The sequence below is a fragment of the Hoplias malabaricus genome, chromosome 17 (genome assembly GCF_029633855.1).
Source record: "Hoplias malabaricus isolate fHopMal1 chromosome 17, fHopMal1.hap1, whole genome shotgun sequence".
In the NCBI taxonomy this organism is placed as follows: Eukaryota; Metazoa; Chordata; class Actinopteri; order Characiformes; family Erythrinidae; genus Hoplias; species Hoplias malabaricus.
The window spans coordinates 12,351,298-12,370,492 of record NC_089816.1 but is presented as its reverse complement, the minus strand read 5'-3'; the positions used below and the strand labels follow the sequence as shown (position 1 = coordinate 12,370,492).

Below are 19,195 nucleotides of genomic sequence, written 5' to 3'. Positions count from 1 at the left end.
ATGTTACGATGGTTACAGTCTCACACTATTGACCTTTTTTTATGTCTTTCTTTTTTGATGCATATGCGCAATTGAGTGATAACTGAGTGATAATAGTTAAACTACAATTATTCTCTCTATGAGAATATGTCTGACAGAAGATTTTGTAACCCAATTACAAGTATATCATTTTTATGGTCCCCAATAACCTCTTCAGACTTTCAGCATTATGTTTGTATCCAGGAAGAATCTAAACTCATGAACAAAAGCGTAAAACAATAAGTGAAACCAATCAGATTTGAGAGCACTCAAAAGATCTCTCAATGTCTCATTAACCTAGAGGTGCAGAAAGGGTTAAATCATGTTATCTACTCAAGTCCTACTCATTAATTCATTCACTTATTCATTGTCTGTAAGCGCTTATCCAGTTCAGGGTCGCAGTGGGTCCGTGGCCTACCTGAAATCATTGGGCGCAAGGCAGGAACACACCCTGGAGGTCCTTCACAGGGTGATACACACACACACACACACACACATTCACTTACACATTCACTTACACACTCACACCTACGGACACTTTTGAGTCACCAATCCAGGAAACTGGAGCACCCAGAGGAAATCCACCAAAAGAAAAAAAAAAAAACGAAAATGTTTTTGGACAGAGAAATACAAACGTTCAAAAGCACAAACTGAGATGAAGATAGTGCTCAATTTCTGCTCCACAGGTGGATAATATTGACTTATTTTTGCTGTTTCAGATTACTTAAGGTGGAAGTGACTCTAAATTCGAGAGTCCACATAAAAATAAACACAGGCTGAAACTGCTACAAAACTAAACAACTTGAGTTACAAATGAGTTTTTGTGGTAATTTAAACAGTGAATAAAAACCCTCAGAGAATTCATCTTCAGCCACATACAAACAACAGTTGTTTTTTTCCCTTGAATATATCATTCCACTTTAAAAGATGCAGACCTTCTGAACAGAAGATTTTGTAACCCAATTACAAGTATATCATTTTTATGGTTTGATTCTACTGATTCTACTGATCTACCTAGCTGGTAAAAATTAGGTGTTGGAAACTATGGACACCTCAGGTTGTTCATGATTTTGAATCAAGGTGCCATATTGTAATTATCAAAAGATTTTTATTCACCTTTATGTCAATCTTTTATTCATTTCTATAGCATACATTATTATACATGCTATTTTGAAAAACCACAGTAATGTCATAATTCAGCAAATATAACATCCACTTAGAGGTGAGAGATAATACAAGCCCATGGGCAGGTGCTGAAGTTGTTGTACAATACGCCCTTTGGTAGCTGATGATATCCTCTGGAGGCAGCAGATAGAGATTAGATCTAAAAGCCTTGGAGTATTCCTATAAGTCTGCTTCAGATCCTAATGTTCAGATATGGTGGTATTCGTTATTCTACAGAGACTCGTGTCCTTGAATAATAGAGAATAATAGAGCAGAGCAGTCTTAAATCCACATGGAAGCTCTGCTATTGCTGTTAAAGCAGGATACTGGACACTGTTGACCAGCTGCCTAGGAATACAGGATATAATCATTTCCTTCTTACATCCATCTTAGGTGAATTTTCAGTAATCAAGATGATAAATGATTAAATATTCAACCCAGACTGCCTGGTAGAAAACAGTTCACAGACGGTGAATGAGTCATGACCATGGTCCAGCTCTAATGGCACTAAATGGAGACATCATTGTGCAAATATACAAGATCCATTAAAAGGATGCTATCTGAATCCTGTTTTTGTTGTTTTTGTTTTCATGAATAGGAGGCCAAGCAGTACTGCTCGAAATAACAAAGAATCTAATAAACCAATTTCATCCCATTTATAAATCACCTACCACTACAAAACCAAAAATATACTTATATTTTTTCATTCATTCATTGAGTCTGTAATCGCTTATCCAATTCAGGGTCGTGTTGGGTCCAGAACCTGCATGAAATCACTCGGCACAAAGATGGAACACACCAGGACGGGGCACCATACACTCAGATGGACTTTCTAATCTCTAATCCACTTACCAGTGTGGGTTTATTAATTGTGGGAACACACCAAACTCCTCACAGACCGTGTCTCGAGGCAGCACTTGGACAGAAATGATATGTTCAGGAGCAATATGATTTTTAAAAAACATAAACAAGCAAAAATATATAAAAATGACAATTTATTGTCTGGGCGGCATGGTGGCGCAGCAGGTAGTGTCGCAGTTACACAGCTCCAGGGACCTGGAGGTTGTGGGTTCGATTCCTGCTCTGGGTGACTGTCTGTGAGGAGTTGGTGTGTTTGTGTGGGTTTCCTCTGGGTACTCTGGTTTCCTCCCACAGTCCAAAAACACACATTGGTAGGTGGATTGGTGACTCCAAAGTGTCCGTAGGTGTGAGTGAATGTGTCTGTGTTGCCCTGTGAAGGACTGGCGCCCCCTCCAGGGTGTATCCCTGCCTTGCGCCCAATGATTCCAGGTAGGCTCTGGACCCACCGCGACCCTGAACTGGATAAGCGGTTACAGATAATGAATGAATGAATTTATTGTCTTTACAATTTATATATACAGTGCAGCTTCTATGAGATTAAAAATCAAATATTTTTGCAGATCTTGAATGGACCACTTTATGCTCCATGGACTGGGTTGCTCACATGGGGATGGCTAAGTACAGAATCTCTGAAACATCCATGATACAGTCTTTTTAAAATGAGGTAACATGAATGACAGCCAATCAGAAATGATGTCTGTTACATATGTCTTAAAGGCATGATAACAGCCTGTTTAATATGTTAGGATATGGTCATGCAAAAATGTATAATGTCCTTTTGTCTGTTTGTTTTAAAAACACCCACATCAATTATTATTTGGAAATGTAAAAAATATTTATTTAAACATGTGAGATATACTTCCTGTCAAAATATATAGTTCAAATGTATTATAAAAGAGTGAAAGGAGTGGGATCTCTTGAAAACTATGTGACAAAAAAAGACTGAACATTTACAGAAATGTAAAATGCTCTTTCAAAATTATACAATTAAAACATAAAAAAATACACAGCAAAAAAGCAGACGACTGGTACTGGGCTGTGCTTCCACCCACGCATGCCAGCTGAACTTACAATCTGTTTATTCAGCCACATTTTTTACGAGAAGACTTACATGTGTTTTTGTGGCATGCCTGCACACGTGTATTAAATCTTAAGATGGATGCTTAAAAGTTGGTCTGCATCCACTCCAAAACATTACCTTAATAAGCATAAAGCTGTGGCATGCTTGTTAACATCAATCAAACAAATAAAAAGGAAAAAAGATTGTGATGTGCACAGGCGACCGGGGTCATGGACACATGCAGAGCCATGGAGCTTCAGAAACATACAGTAAAATAACAATCTCCAATGATTACTCTTTTTTGTTATGAAACAGCCATTATATTGACACCTATAAATCTTGGTGAGGGCAGTGCGGTGGCGCAGCAGGTAGTGTCACAGTCACACAGCTCCAGGGACCTGGAGCTTGTGGGTTTGAGTCCTGCTCCAGGTGACTGTCCGTGAAGATTTTGGTGTGTTCTCCCCGTATCCGTGTGGGTTTTCTCTGGGTGCACTAGTTTCCTCCCATAGTCCAAAAACACACATTGGTGGATTGGACCTAGAAATGTTTATAGGTGTGAGTGTGTGTCACCCTGAAGGACTGGTGCCCCCTGTGTGTTCCTGACAGGGCTCTGGACCCACCGCAACCCTGAATTGGAAAAGCGGTCACAGATAATGAATGAAGTCTGGATGTATAAGAGATTCTGCACTAGATCTATGGCCTCTGAACAGAACGAGACATTACAGCTGAAACCTCAAAACACAAGGGGATTCGTTATTTCTGGCCTGCAAAATCCCTATTGAAAGAATGTACTCCAAAGAGCTTAGAAAATGGAAGGAATAAACTCAAGCTGTTCTAAAGAAGGCATAAAGCTAGTAAGTCATATGTGAACAGGTGCTTTACTGCAGAACTTGTATGTCCTCCCACTCTTTCTCTTACTTAGCCCATTGAACTGTAAGATTGCCATTCATTCATCTTTAAGTTTTATTCTTTAGCAACGAGCATGAAATTAATTAATTTATGCACAGAGAAACTGTAGTGTGGATGCACAAAGAGGCTCATGGGTTCTTAAAAAAGATAAAGGTTTCTAAATGTTTCTCCGCTTAGACAATGATAGAAAATGGCTTACATTTCAGTACACGCAGATCTATGAACATGCAATTTGTCCCAACCTATATCTCCACTCATGCTTCTGCTGCTTGCCTAAAGTTCAAAAACTACACCCCACAAATTTACAGCACTGGTTCATTAAGTTTGTGATATAAGAAACACCTTTTTGTCTGAATTCACTGAATTAGAGGCTATCATTGAAACATTGCAATATTAAAATGGAAATATGTATCCATGGGTAAAGAGTCAATTCCAACAGTGTGCTTTCTCACATTGAGCTCCTCTTCCCCTGCCTCTGACTGTGCCCTTTACATGTTTTCTCACAGTGAGTACACAGGGAACAAGGTCAGAGGATTATAACCAGATTCACAAACCAATCTCACCAGAAATTCCTTTTCAGGACTATACTTCTCTTCTCCCAGCACCCAATATTAACCTTGACAGAGAGGACAGGGAGTGAAAAAGTGAAATGAGTCTGGAGGGTTCTGATAAAGGGAACAAAGGCTGTTTTTGTCTGGCTAAAAATAGGCAATTGAAGTTTTCCCGGTGGGGGTGCCAGAAGACCTCATGTGTGAAATGGCCTCGGGGACAAGCAGTCGTTCAGCTCCGGTCCTGCTGAGATGGGATAATGAGGAAAGGTCTGGCAAAGCAGAGAAATTTTGTGTGAGTACATCCTCATAACTTATAATACCATACCTCATAATAATGTCCCAAACACAAACAGCACACCAAGCCACACAAGATAATGAGGTCATGTTCTAGGCCTCAGGCCCTATAAGAGTATACAAACCATACACGGCACAGGCCAAAGCATAACAACATGCACTGCTTGTTGAAATACTTTAGCAAAAGGGCAGGTTTTGTCTGTTCACAGAATGAATCTGAACAAAATGATGCTATGATCAACATACTTGTAGCAATAAACCTGAAAACTGAACAAACAACTGAGAAACATTCAGGAGTGAAGTTGAAGCCCATTAATTGTATTCCCTTTTTGTGATGTCATCCCTCATCAGCACTCACATCAGTCCACAGTTTTAACCACCAAAGAATAAGAAAAGTATACTTAGGAAAAACTCTTACCAAGCAAGTTCCTTTGGGGAACATGATGCGGAGTGTTGCACAATTCAGTGCATTATTTGGGGGCTATTGCATATTCCCTAGGGCTTTGCATATTCCTTCTTCTCCAGTCAAGTTACAGTTATGGAGATTTGTGGGAGTTTTTTTTTTGGTTGTTTGCTGTTTTTAAACAAATCCCCATTTTCTCCCCAATCATGCACATGTTCCAGGAATATTCCATTGAAGTCCCCTTAGTTCCAATGAAGAGAAATCTTAATGGCCCTTTTCTGTTCCAGCATGTACTGTGCCCCAGTGCACAAAGCAAGATCCATAAATGCACAGGTTGTTGGAAGAACTTGACTGGCTCACACAGAGCTCTGACTTCTACACTATCTTACACATTTGAGAACAAATAGACCAGAGGTCCTCTCTTCATATATCAGTGTTTGACAACTGAAAAATTCTCCTCTGGATGATCGGGCAAAAGTCTCCTCAGACACACTCCATAATTTAGCAGAAAGCCTTCCCAATGCATTCAGTGCCTATGGATTTAGAATTGAATATCCTAAATTATCCTGTAATTATCATGTGTAAATGTCCAATACTGTTGTCTATATGTATCATGTCAGTCTACAGATGTCAACACTGGCCAGTAATATACTTGTGTGATGTGGGGAGAAGAGCTCAACACACTTGGAGGAGAATGCTTTTGGCCAGTTCTGTTGTGTTAACTCACAAACAGCACTGAACAATGGGACGAAAGCGATCCGACCCAGCCAGAGAGCGTGAGACTTACTGTGATCTCTCCAATTCCCAGCCATGGGTGGTTGTGCTATGACCAGAGACTGAACTCAAAATACCCCATAAATGGCACCACTTGGGAGCCCTAAATGTAATTGTTTTTCCTAAAAATACACACTAAAAGCCTAGAAACATTTCAGAGCATTCGTTTTAAGAGCTTCATATTTTACAAAACATTTCCCAAACCACAGCTTCCATTCTCAAAAGAAAGCACTACACTGAACACATCTACTGCTAGACACAGAGGGCCAGAGTTTAGGTTGCTATCTGAGAACATGTTCAAACATGATATAAAACTGACACAGGACAGACAGAATGCTGAAGCCTAAAATAGAAACATTTTCCACATCTCTGTGTAGGAATCCAAGCAAGTCCTCGGTGTCAGGGTTAATTTATGTCTCAGTGTCAACCAAGATATTATTAAAACAAAGCAAACTAATGGTGGCCAAACAGCAGCAGCTTGCAAAGACAGGAACGCTGGAGTCACTGAAACAAAGACACTACAGCTGGGGTGCCATTTTATTTATCTCTGAAGACAAAAGTTACACATTGAGATATATAGTAGCTGTGAAACAAAAACCATGTATTGAAGCAAATTGATACTTCTCAAGACTAACAAACAAAATCTTTGTCAGTGGAAAAAGATTATATTAATTCATTCATCCTGAAATTTATACACAGTATAAAGAGCTGCCAAAGTTAACAAATTACATAAAAAATCACAATGGGTACACTATTTTGTTCAGATGATCAAAATATATAGGATACACATAAAATACTTGGAAAGAAATTAATTAATTCATTCATTCATTCAATATCTGTAACCACTTATCCAGTTCAGGTTCGTGGTGGGTCCAGAGCCTACCTGGAATCACTGGGCGCAAGGCAGGAACACACCCCGGAGAGGGCGCCAGTCCGCCACAGGGTAACACACACACTCACACCCATGGACACCTTTCGAGTCACCAATCCACCTACCAACGTGTGTTTTTGGACTGTGAGAGAAAACCGGAGCCCCCGGAGGAAACCCACGCAGACACGGGGAGAACACACCAAACTCCTCACCGAAGCGGGAATCGAAGATACAACCTCTAGGTCCCTGGAGCTGTGTGACCCTACCTGCTGCGCCACCATGCCGCCCTAATTCAAAAACCTACAATAGAATAAAAAACTTTATTGCCTTCTGAAATTATTTTTGAAGCATATATTCTTTAGGGTTTTTGCTTGTTTGTATATTTGTTTGGATTTTGACTTCGAAGATGCAGATAAGTCATTACAATAGGGTCTTGCTGGAATGTTAAACACAGAATACTAATCACACTTAAGCTCCAGATGCTTGCTGAAATGCTGAGTGGATAAGCCTATCCCAATGAGCTTTCACAGGCATTAAAGGCAAAGAACTCTCCCCCGTTTGCATGATATATATATGATAATATTTTCTGCCTACACTCACAGAGACAGCTGCTTTAGATGTGTTTCTTAGGAACTAATAAACCTTTTTTATTATTATGTGGTTTGGTGCCTGTAGGTAATGAAACATGAACATTTGTGAGCATTGAATGGCTCTGTTATCACTTTAAACTGTGAAAGTACGAGCCAGGACCCTACCACTTCAGACTCTACCGTAAAATAAGCATTACAGTGAGACACGTGTTATAGGTTGGCTTTTCTCAGCCAAGATCAATAATATTTTTTGCCCTGGTGGTATTTTCTAAGAGAGATGTTGCCTTGATATCCATTCACTTCTCTAAACAGTGAAAAACTGTAGAAGGTCATTAGGCTGCCATTCCACATAAACAGGCCACATACATTTGAATATTACAGGTGTTCTATTTTACACCATTAAATCTTGTGTATGTTTGTGTTAAAAACAATATCTCATAGCTCTGAAATAATAACTTTAGAAAAACCCTAGATTTGAAGGGTAGTTATCATGGAAACTGATCTGAAATCTATCATGTAATTATACCCAATGCAAAGGACAGTTGGCATTTTCAAAAGATGACAAAACAATAATTAGTAAGATACAAGGATCTGTGTCTGTACAACTGTGAAAATATGTAGATTACTAATTTGACTGGCCAGTCAGTAATTTGTACAAATGTCAATCTAAGATGACACACTTATAATCTCATTGTGAATGGGTAGAATTAATCTGATGTAAATGGAATATATTATATATGAAAATGAAATAATTACTGTGACATCGCAAAAACAAGGAATTAATATTAACTGTTCTTACAGATCAAGCCTTTATACAGACCATGTTAATATACTACATTAATTACACTTTTCACTTTCATTACCTGATTTCATATGCACTTTAATGGCCTTTATATTAAAGAAAAAAAAGAGATAATTAAAAAAAGGTTACAATAAACCCAGCAATCATCCAACTTTGCACCAAGCTTCTCAATGTTAATACAGCTGTACCGGGGGTAAAATTGATCTGTGTTTCATGGAAATCAAAATATTTTTAAATAAATTGTATATGTAAACTACAAAGTCACTTAGTTGTAACTAGTATAATGGAAAATATCTAATAATTAGTGGTGTCAGATTTTTCATAAAGTTCACTTGTGATTTTAAGATATGTTGCAGTTGATATTTAAATGTTGGGGAAATATATTCATAGTCTCCCTTTGCTGTTATAACAGTCTCTACTCTTCTGGGAAGGCTTTAAACATGTCCATGAAGATTTAAGCACATTCAGCTACAAGAACTATGGTGAGGTCAGGCAGCAATGTTTGATAATCAGATCTGCATCATTAATTCACTATTCACTAATTCAAACACCACACCAACTCATCCCAAAAGTAATGGACGGGAGTCCATTATTCCAGAGAACACTGTTCCACTGCTCTACATCACAATGCTGCATACTTTATACCCATTTAACCCAGGCTCAGGTTCAGCTGCCTCAGAGCATCAAATTAGATTTCATGTGTTTGTACTAAGAGACAAACGCCTTGCATGCAATATTCAACATCTATTTAAAAACATTTAAAACCCGTGTTAGTGTTATTTCTCCCTCTAGTGGTTGATGAACACACATATACATACACAAGCCCTAACATTTCATTTGAACAGAATCATAACATACATTTTTATATTCATGGAATACTGTTGGGCATTGTTTTTCCAGAGATCAAAAGCAAATTTGTTTCAGGGTGCTTCTGCTGTGATGCCACGATCAGTGATGAATAGTTATCCCACCATTGGCAGTGATCTGCTGAGACAGCTTTGCTTACTGACGAAGCAGAGAGTGTCTGGCAGGACTCCACCTGCTCCCTCTGCGCACAAACACACTGCAGGAACACCACATGAACGCAATTCTGACTGTGTTACATCATACAGGAATTATTCCATCACAGCCCCAGCATAAAAACTCCCAAACAAACTTGCACTTTGTGAATATTTAACCAAAGAAATTATGATTGAGGTAACAAGGACATAGCTCATAATAAATGAACACAAGACAAGGTATGAGTTAAATATAGAAAGTAAACAAAGTTATAATAAATCACAGGTTAGGTTTTATTTGGATTAAGGTTTGATATCAGAAATATACCCTGCTGATGTTATTTAATTTTCCCCCAAAATAGGGACACACTTATACTACTAAAACTTTTGCATTAATCAACATTTAATGACATTTAATACATAACAAATCATAACAGTTATTTAGAATTTACTGACTCTGAGCCTCACTAGCTTTGTGGCTTTGGTAAACCATTATTTCAAATTGCTAAGCTGCTTCCAACATCATTTTTATTCCATAGCCATTATATACAATTCATTTTTCTTAAAACCCTTTTGTCTTTTTCACACAATAGTCACATTTTCAGGAATATATGTCCAGATCTCCCAAAGAACACATCTGTCCTTTCTCTCTAGGTGAGAAAAATGTTCCTTCCAGTGCCCTCCTGACATGGGTTTCTCTTACCTAACACCAAGAGTAACTAACAGAACTGGATAGTGTGCGTTCTCCTCCAAGCATTTTGAACTGTTCAATCGAGCTGTGTTAGTGGGAGATATAATAAGTGGGAGAAAAATATAGATGTCTTGAAAGAGGCATGTGTTAGCTTTTACCACCTTAATTGATTGGCAGAGATTTACCTAACCAGCAGAATTGGCAATTGTTCAAAACTGAAAGAAATTGTCCCACAAAGCACTACAAGCAGCAGTGAAACAACTCAAAAAAACTTCCCCTAAAAAACATCCCGAAATTTGACAATGCAGCAGGTAATGTACTGTATGAATTAAAATGTGAAGTACTGGAACTCAGTAATCTCACTGATTAGTCCTGCGACATCCACATCTCTGTTCTGCCAGTTGCTATTTGGGCAACAGGGTAGAATTGTTTCATACCAGATGAAAACAAGAAAACAGTTACATGTACAAACACCATCTTATTTGTGCAACAAGCATGTCATGTGATCCAGGATCATTTTCAACCATGCCTGTGACCATCTTCATATATACTTGTGTATTTATAACTTGCTAAGCCTATGTTTAAATTCAAGTTGAAAGTTAACAATTGCCTTGTCCACATTAAATTCAACCTCAAAATCTGGCTTCCTTCCAAAGACTAGAACCGCCAGTAGTATGTTCAGAATAGCAGTTAGTCCCCAGATTTGATAGACCTTTTTCGTGAGGGGGTCGGTTAAGTTGAAACAGTGTGTCATGGTGCTTGTATTGGATATAGGATAGGCAGAGTGGTGTACGTCCTTCAAGAAAAGATCCAGAGGAACAGAGAACACGTCACTCACTTCGGCTGGATTTGGGCATGCTTGGAAAGACTCACTGATGAAACCCACCACGGGGGTTACCAGAAGACCCCTCTGAAGAGAATGAAGTATGATACATGGAAAGAAAAGGGAGACAAGCCATTGGTTTGAGAATTATTTCTGCGTTATTATTAGTCTACTAATGTAACAGAGGTTTCTTTTTTAACAGTCAAACATACTGTAAGTTTGGTCAACAATCAATAATCTCATCTAGATTTACACAAAACTACATGATGCCCAATCCATGTCAAGCACCACTCTGTTTTGTCAAGCATTACTGTTTACGTAATTTCACCCTTTACTTCTTTCAGTCCATTATATAGAGTGAAAAAAACACAGCATGTTCAATTGTGACAAGTAATTGGTTATGTTAAAAACAGCTATGATTTACTGGTTCATAAAATACCACAAACGCAGCAGAATAAAGATAACACAATAAAAATGAAGCAGGAAAAATACCTGATTCAGTACAGGACTGAGTCTGCAAACCACTTCAACTCCATCAGGAGGGAGGCCAATCTCTTCCTCTGCCTCTCTCAAGGCAGTGTGTATTTCATCTCTATCATTTCTGTCAGACTTTCCCCCAGGAAAACACACCTCCCCTGCATTATGTCTGAGCTGAAAAAGGGAACAGATGGAACAGTTTGTATATGATTAGTTGTATTCAAATGTTGGGGTTCACAATGATATTAGACCCATATTTGACATTCACAAATGTATTTATTTATTTATTGTCCTCTATGAAAGCAGTACATGTAGGTGACACTAGGCTTGCAGTCAAATTTCCATTTTACTGCATTTGCAAACCTATGTTTCTTTTCAATGCTATTCCAGGTAAACATCCTGATATCCACATTATTATAATCTGGAGGCAGGTCGAAGCAACCAGTGGTGGTAGCTACTGATCAGTTAGTGGCTGCTGTCCACTGGTCAATGGTAGCTGTGACCAAACACTTATTGACAGCTGAATGGCTAACGAGCAGCTGCAATTTACTGCTCCAGCATGTTGCCAGTTTAGAGAAAATAATCACTAAACTTTTTTAAAATGTAGCCAAATATATTTCATATATACTTCTTTAATTTAACAGTATTAAGTTGCTTTTGATTTCAGAATGACTGACAGGCTGAATAGTTATCCCAGGACTGCTCTGAAATTACAAATAAACTATATATAAAGCAACCCCCCAAACAAACAACCGTGCACGGCCGAAGAGGACAGGGGTAAACCTGAGCACAGTTCACTCACTTCAACTGAGCGCAAGGTCAACAACACATAGACCTTCTCTTCTCTCACGAACAGAGGAATCAGGACCGACGCTTTTTGTAGAGCTGGTAAACGCGGAGATTCCTCTACAAATGTAAACTTCTTTAAGCGCTCTGTAATCTTTTCCTTAAGAGCCATTTCATCAATTTAAGCATTTGAAAATACAGCGTTTATAAACCTAATATTTATCCGAGCAGTGCGATAATACACTTCTCTTCTTTCAGCTCGTCTCTCCTGCGACGGAGAGGGTGAGTTAGAAGGGCAAGAAAAACTGGTATACATCAGGAAAACGCTCGTTGCATATTCTGAGAGGTGCATCGTGGGAAATGTAGTCCAAGAGGGCTTTAATGCACTGGACGAACCGGTCGAAAAACTACACTTTACTTCACTGACAGATGGTAGTGTGGTGGAAAGATGGCTTCGTGGTGTTAAGTTGATTTCATTCATTTATTAAATATGCTCTGGAAAGTCGGACTCCTGCCTCAATCGTAAGTATATTAGTTATTTTTATACAACGTGGCGTCGTGCGATAAATTTATGCGATGTTGCCGTTGAAATAGTCCTGATTTCACGTCGTGTGTCTTTTTAACTGAATAGCTGGGTGATTGTAGTGCTGGTGTTTAAAGGGACAGGGTGGAGGCAGTGTAGTGATGAACAATCAAAGCCGAATATTAAGTAAATATATGAAAAATACTACCTCAAGCGTCTGTTAATTGTATCTAATTTTTATGGAATATAGATATGGAATATAAATGATAGAAACGCATTCGAGTTCTCCTGGTTAATTCAGTATTGGATATTGTGTTTTTTTCTGATGGGTTGATATTTTCTAAAAAGATTAGGTTTAATATTTAAGCAGGGATGACTTCAGCTACATTTTATCTTTCCAATAACGCGTAAAGATGACCTGCAAGAAACTAATTATCTTCAGTGGTGACCATTAAACCAAGTCCCGTCAGGAAGCAAGACCCTCAGGTTAAATTAAGGGTCTGAGAGTTTGTTTCAGCAGCGTTTCTACCGAGTAAATGTATTAGCCAATCGGGATCACAAACACGTTGCATATTTCTTTTAATATTATTTTTGAATAAAAGAGTTCCTTATTCAGAATCACTAATATTTTTCACTCTTTCTGCAATTTTAGGTATTGGACAAATACCTCTGGACTCAACTCTGGAGGCCTGAAAATGCAATGAAGCAACGTTTAAAGCAGATGTGGACAGATTTGCACATTTGCTGGTTTAGGTCTGGTCTCTTTAGTACATATCACTGGCAAGGTATATGATTTTTCAGAGCTGTTATTAACATTTGTGGACACAGAACATTTCATATCTCCTTGTCTAAAACCAGTCAACATTTAGTTTTATGTAATCTATTAATATACTGCCTAATGTCACACACTGCTGTCTGTTAAACCTGCATAAACTATATGTTGAACTAGTAGCCTGTAAAAATGACTTCTGTTGTGCAAGCATGTGTCCTCCAGTGGGCAGTCTAACTCAGAAAATGTTCATAGGTTATGAAAATTTATGTGATCTCTGTCTAATTTGAAAACTCAGGTCTAACCCATTTTACTTTGCCTTTCCTCAAGGATGCAGTCTCGCCGGCTGTGTGATGAGGAACTGGAGCACTCTCTGTTGGAACGGGGTTCAGGTCCAGGCTTGCTGAAGGAAGCCGCAGCTCGATTGTGGTTCATTCAGGATGGCTGTGGTATGGTCTGTGCCTTCATCACCTGGTTTCTGGTGCTTTATGCTGACTTTGTCGTCACTTTTGTCATGCTGCTGCCCTCTAAAAGCATGGCGTATGCTGTGGTCAATGGAATGCTGTTTAATTCCCTGGCCATCCTGGCCCTGACATCCCACCTGCGCACCATGCTCACAGACCCGGTAAGGATCAATCCTGTCTTTTCCTCCTGCCCAGAACAGTCTGGAGTATTGGAAATATGTAGATGCTTCATATTCATCTTCTAGCAATCATAAATGTCATGCTGTTTGTCAAAGTTATTTTATGTATTGAGGATATGAACTCTGTGCTCAGAATGTCATGTTTATCATTACAAAAGGATTAATCACTATAATGATAACAAATGCCCCCTTATTTTACTCTGGTTTATCCATGTTTTTCAATCTAATCACTGTCTGATCTGTAGTACAGATCTGGTAATAGACCCTGTTGGGCAAATGTTGATACAGATAAAGTTTAATGAGAAATGCCGGAGTAACTCAGAGGGCAAGGAGCAAGAGTCATTTGTAGATTATTTGAATTTTTCATATTCATAGGCATGTCTCGGTTTCAAACTTCCTCCAGGGAGCAGTACCCAAGGGAAATGCTACAAAGGAGTACATGAGCAGCTTGCAGCTCAAACCAGGAGAAGTCCTGTACAAGTGCCCGAAGTGCTGCAGCATCAAACCACAAAGAGCACATCACTGCAGGTAAGGGGTTTTATGACCAAAGATTTTAGAAGCAATAATAACAATAGTGGATATTTTCATTTATTAATTATAATTAATCAAATTTAGAGACAGCAGATTTGTTCATCCTGCTGAGTTGACAGATTTTTTTTAAATCACTTAATGAAGTTTAAATCAGAATTTCTATTACTGTCATAGGACTTGTTTTGTTTTTCTCTCTCTCTGCAGTATCTGTAAGCGATGTATTCGAAAGATGGATCACCATTGTCCATGGGTTAACAACTGTGTGGGAGAGAATAACCAACGCTTTTTTGTTCTCTTCACTGTATGTGTTCTACATTTCATAGTATTAACTACTTAGAGCAGTGGTCTGCAAACTGTGGCAAAAATCTGAAAATTAAACATGTTCCTCTGTAAACTACATAATGTTTTACAGTTTTCATAATTAAGCTTTAATTAAATCTGTTTGAGTTTAAAAACAAAATATAACATGGCCTGTGAATAAAGAGTAGTTCAGTCTGTAAGGGAAGGTCTGAGCAGCAATCTACCAGTATTTTGCAAAATCTATGTAAATAAAGCCCACATTTGCTTCTTACTAAATGTATGCAAAGGCTAGAGACAGCCATGAGAAGACGCAAGAAAAGAAACCGAGACCATCCCAGCGAAATACTCCTAAGCCCAGAAGGACTAAATCTAGAGGCATAAAAATAGAGTACACTTAACTGAATTACATCATTGTGGCAGATTTTTGCATCATTAGAGTCCTTAAACACTGTTTAACACCACCACGCTGTTTGAGCCTAGTACATCACATATTAAATTGACTTCTCTTCCCGTTTTTATTTTTCTCAAAATGCTTATTTCCCCAAAATTGTATATGATCTCAAGAATGTATAATTTCAGTTTAGGCCTAGGTATTTGTATTGTAATTATTTTAGAATCATTTTGTGTAATGCATGCAAATGACAAATATTCAAGGTTTTGGTTTGATAATAGGTGGTACTTGCTCTAAAATGTTTGAGAACCACTGACTTAGAGTATTTACTGAATGATAACGTTTGAGTTTAAAACTTGAATGGTAAGCCATAAGTGCTGTTTAATTAATATTTTTTTAAGACTGGCTTAACTTTTCTGTTGATTCTTTAAATAATAGTGAATATTAAAATAAAAATCAAAAATTCAGATTCCCCTGAAGGCTTTTATTGCTTGAATAATGTGTGTTGTTAAGTGTTAGTGATAAACTTTGCAGGGTCTTATTAGGCACACTGCACTATTGACTATAAATTTCTCTCATCATGTGTGTACTATTTCTTTTCTCTAGATGTACATAGCTATGATCTCCACCCATGCTCTGGTCCTGAGTGTGCTTCAGTTCTTCACATGTGTCCGCGTTGACTGGAATGGTGAGACTTCTTCTGCATCCTTCTGTATCTGTATCCATGGATTTGTATTCGTTGCTCATCAACTATTATATTTTTTTGCCTGTCATGGAGGGAGGATAATGGAAGAAAAAAAAAAGGCAAAATACAATTGGAAGCAATGGACCTTATATTATAAATCTACTCTCTTTATCTGAATTGGTCTTTTTTGTCCCCTGTAGAATGTACTGATTTTTCTCCTCCAGTGGCTGTGCTTCTGATAATCTTTCTCTTCTTGGAGGCGATTCTCTTCCTAACTTTCACTGCAGTGATGTTCAGCACACAGATCCAGTCCATCTGCAGTGATGACATGGTGAGCTTCACTCTGTTTTCAACTGCGGTAGAGAGAATCAGGGTTTGGATGGATACTTTTCCAGGCTAGACAAGTTTGATTTATTTTTAAATAAATTCAGTTGTTGATATTCATTCAGAATCTTTTCCATGGCTCTCTGAACACAACAGAGTAAAATTAAATTTATTTGGGATTTTTCTAAACTGTTTTCTCCCAAGACAAAATGGACTGAACATTGGTTGAGCAACTTTTTTGAAATACCATTGCAACTACCTATCACATCATACCAAACCCCTAGGGACCACTAGCAAAACACTATAGGACCCAATTAACAACACTTTACTCGCTAAACCTGGCTAAAATTATGAAAACACCACACTTAGATAAAGTTCTGTAGAAAACATTTTAATAGCTGAATTTAAGCTAATAAAACATAAAAGCAATATATATGTGAAGGCCAAAGTAGACCACGACAAGGCTCCATTTAACAAAGCTCATTTGTCAAATACTATGTGCGAAAGTTGTTTACAGCCTGGTATAGTATGGTTTTCCAACAGTGAAGTCAATGCCGCAAACATTTCAGGCCTGAGGTAGAGCAATAAAGGACTGATTTCATATTTTTTTCCCTCTGCTTGATTTTGGGGGAATACATTAATTAAAATAATATATTTAACTAATTAATTCATTCATTCATTGTCTGTAACTGCTTATCCAGTTCAGGGTCGCTGTGGGATAAACACAATAATACAAATGTGAATGAAATCTTGCTTTAATGGAAATTGTTTATTGATAAATCTAATGTACACAACATTGTGTAAATATAATTTCCAATTCCTGTAAAATCTCTTATCTACAAACTACAAAGTCCTTGGATTAAGTAGATGTTTTTGTGTGTCCTGTAGGTGTCTGAGCGGCTGAAGAGTGACAAGCTGCAGAGAGACAGACGTGTGCGCTGGGAGAGCATGAGGAATGTGTTTGGAGGGCAGCCATCTTTACAATGGATGAACCCTTTCGCTGGTCTCAGACTGAGAAAACTCATCAGCTCACACACACTCAGGACTGGACCTGAATTCTCTGTTTGATACACACATATACTAAAGTGGCTCTAATCTTAACATCCTATTAATGAAAATAACAGGGACCAGTGGGCTGCTTCACGTTACAAGTTCTGAATACAGAGTACCTGACTGTAGATTAGGTGAAGCGTTAGTGAAGACCTTTCTATCAGTGACAGTTTTTCCCATTTGCTAAAGTCAGTATTTAAGAACAAACTGCTTTTTCAGATTTTTTTTCAGTACAGAAATTTTTTATTTTTTCTACTTGTTTAAATAATAGGTAGGTAATTATTTTCTTTTAAATCTTTATTTATTGCTATTTTTTTATTTTATTCTAATTTGCTAAGCCTCAGGATATTATGAGCAGGTTAGATTATGAAATATCTACCAACCTCTACTGTAAATAGGAAACCAGTGAAAAGGAACCAGAAGTTTAGCTTCTGTTGTGTACTTTGGTTTTAATAACATTTGCAAGTAACTATTGAAAAAAGTGTTTTCTAAATTTGTATTCTTTTTAAAAAAAAAAAATCTGATTCTCCATTTCACACGTTTCCTGTGAGCTTACCTTAACAATATGGTCATGTGTCAGACTGTACTCTTAGCTACCTCTTATATCCCCATTTAAACACCTTATATGTCTTACTATTCTGATGCACTATATGTTCATACATTTGTGGACACATTTTCTAATGAGTAAACTGAGCTAAACTAGGGAGCACTCATAGTTGACACAGGTGCTCAGTTGTGCAAACAGTTTGTATAATCTTCCTAGAAGAGCACTGAACTATAGCTATATAGCAGCTGTACATGTAGGTGCCTAAGGTCACCCTAGTGATGAATAGAGGGGTATAAAGCCCCCAGCACTGGAATGTGGTGAAATTGTGTTCTCTGGTGTGAATTTAGAACAATCTACTGCCTTTGGCATGATGAGTGACATCTGTGAGATAGCACTAATCATTCAAATTCAATCATTCATCTTGAGGCTGAATGCCAACAAATCCAACATCTATTCTACTGCCTTTCTGAAAGATTTAGCTGTTACTGAAGTAAATAAGAACTATTTCCAAAGAAACACAGGATGAGTAGTTGTCCACAAGTATTTGACCATATAGTATATGTTTCAATCCAAGAAACGGACATTTATTATGTCTTTGTTGTACCATTCTAGTGTAAAATAGTTTTGTCATTTTTTTCCACAGTCAGCTTCTCTATAAAGGTACAAGATCAAAACTAATAATTTAGTATTTTATATATATAAAGAAATTTATAACTACTAAATTTGTGCGACTATCAGCCTCTCAGGATTATTGTCTTTTACTACTAATGTTTAGTTAAGTTTTCTTGGTAATTTATATGATAATGTAATGCATTGTCTGGATGAGCTGAAATGTACTGGCAGGCTGGCAGTGTAATATGTAGAAATAAAATGTATTTTTTTCTAACTTTATTTAATTTTCAGTTAAAGCTGTCATTACATATGAAGTTCATTATGGTATTCTTTTTTTTTAATGGTAAAAACAAAATAAAAAGCATCTAAATTTAATAAAAACGTTCTGTAATTTTTAAGTCTGTGTTAGATAGTTTTAAAAAACTTTAGTTTTTTTATTATTATTATTATTATTTTTTTAAATACCCGTCTTAGAAGTTGATTGCATTTGTAATGCCAGACACATTCAGTTATATTCAAGTCTGGTTCTCTAGGAACATCAGAAGCTTCTTTGGTTTAATTTGAACATTTTCTTCTTTTTTGTCTATTTCCTTTTCTCAGTAACATGTTAAAAGCTTCTGAACAGCTACACACAATTTCAAAACCATAATGTTTAGTACTCTCAGAAGGAAAAGATGCACAGGACACCTATTTAATATATTAATGGGTACTTTGACTGACCTTTTATACTTAAGATACAGTAAGTACC

General features: G+C 37.5%; 2 protein-coding genes across 5 annotated transcripts; one reads left to right on the top strand and one right to left on the bottom strand.

Moving 5' to 3' along the window:
* Positions 1 to 8,554: 8,554 nt before the first annotated feature.
* Positions 8,555 to 12,420, bottom strand: nudt7 (nudix (nucleoside diphosphate linked moiety X)-type motif 7). The gene is made up of 3 exons (XM_066649582.1): positions 12,089 to 12,420; positions 11,302 to 11,460; positions 8,555 to 10,896 (listed from the first exon to the last, which is right to left on the bottom strand). Exons 1-3 carry the CDS (start codon positions 12,242 to 12,244, stop codon positions 10,546 to 10,548), a joined length of 666 nt encoding a protein of 221 aa, XP_066505679.1. The 5' UTR covers positions 12,245 to 12,420; the 3' UTR covers positions 8,555 to 10,545.
* Positions 12,055 to 18,777, top strand: LOC136673835 (palmitoyltransferase ZDHHC7-like). 4 transcript variants are annotated; one of them, XM_066649579.1, is made up of 9 exons: positions 12,055 to 12,174; positions 12,331 to 12,594; positions 13,248 to 13,380; positions 13,695 to 13,989; positions 14,411 to 14,535; positions 14,743 to 14,839; positions 15,836 to 15,917; positions 16,115 to 16,245; positions 17,127 to 18,777. In XM_066649579.1, exons 4-9 carry the CDS (start codon positions 13,696 to 13,698, stop codon positions 17,304 to 17,306), a joined length of 909 nt encoding a protein of 302 aa, XP_066505676.1. In that variant the 5' UTR covers positions 12,055 to 12,174; positions 12,331 to 12,594; positions 13,248 to 13,380; position 13,695; the 3' UTR covers positions 17,307 to 18,777. The 4 variants fall into 4 exon arrangements, with proteins under 4 accessions (XP_066505676.1, XP_066505678.1, XP_066505674.1 ...); XM_066649581.1 differs by having other exon boundaries at positions 12,062 to 12,200; positions 16,139 to 16,245; XM_066649577.1 differs by having other exon boundaries at positions 12,062 to 12,200.
* Positions 18,778 to 19,195: the final 418 nt, after the last annotated feature.

What these genes read in the sequence shown, in the direction of transcription:
- nudt7 (XM_066649582.1), bottom strand. Translation starts at nt 12,244, where the DNA reads ATGGCTCTTAAGGAAAAGATTACAGAGCGCTTAAAGAAGTTTACATTT. An exon ending in TGACCTTGCGCTCAGTTGAA is followed by an intron (nt 11,461 to 12,088) that starts GTGAGTGAACTG and finishes TCCCTTTTTCAG; the next exon opens with CTCAGACATAATGCAGGGGA. An exon ending in TCAGTCCTGTACTGAATCAG is followed by an intron (nt 10,897 to 11,301) that starts GTATTTTTCCTG and finishes CATTCTCTTCAG; the next exon opens with AGGGGTCTTCTGGTAACCCC.
- LOC136673835 (XM_066649579.1), top strand. Translation starts at nt 13,696, where the DNA reads ATGCAGTCTCGCCGGCTGTGTGATGAGGAACTGGAGCACTCTCTGTTG. An exon ending in CAAAGAGCACATCACTGCAG is followed by an intron (nt 14,536 to 14,742) that starts GTAAGGGGTTTT and finishes CTCTCTCTGCAG; the next exon opens with TATCTGTAAGCGATGTATTC. An exon ending in GCTTTTTTGTTCTCTTCACT is followed by an intron (nt 14,840 to 15,835) that starts GTATGTGTTCTA and finishes TCTTTTCTCTAG; the next exon opens with ATGTACATAGCTATGATCTC.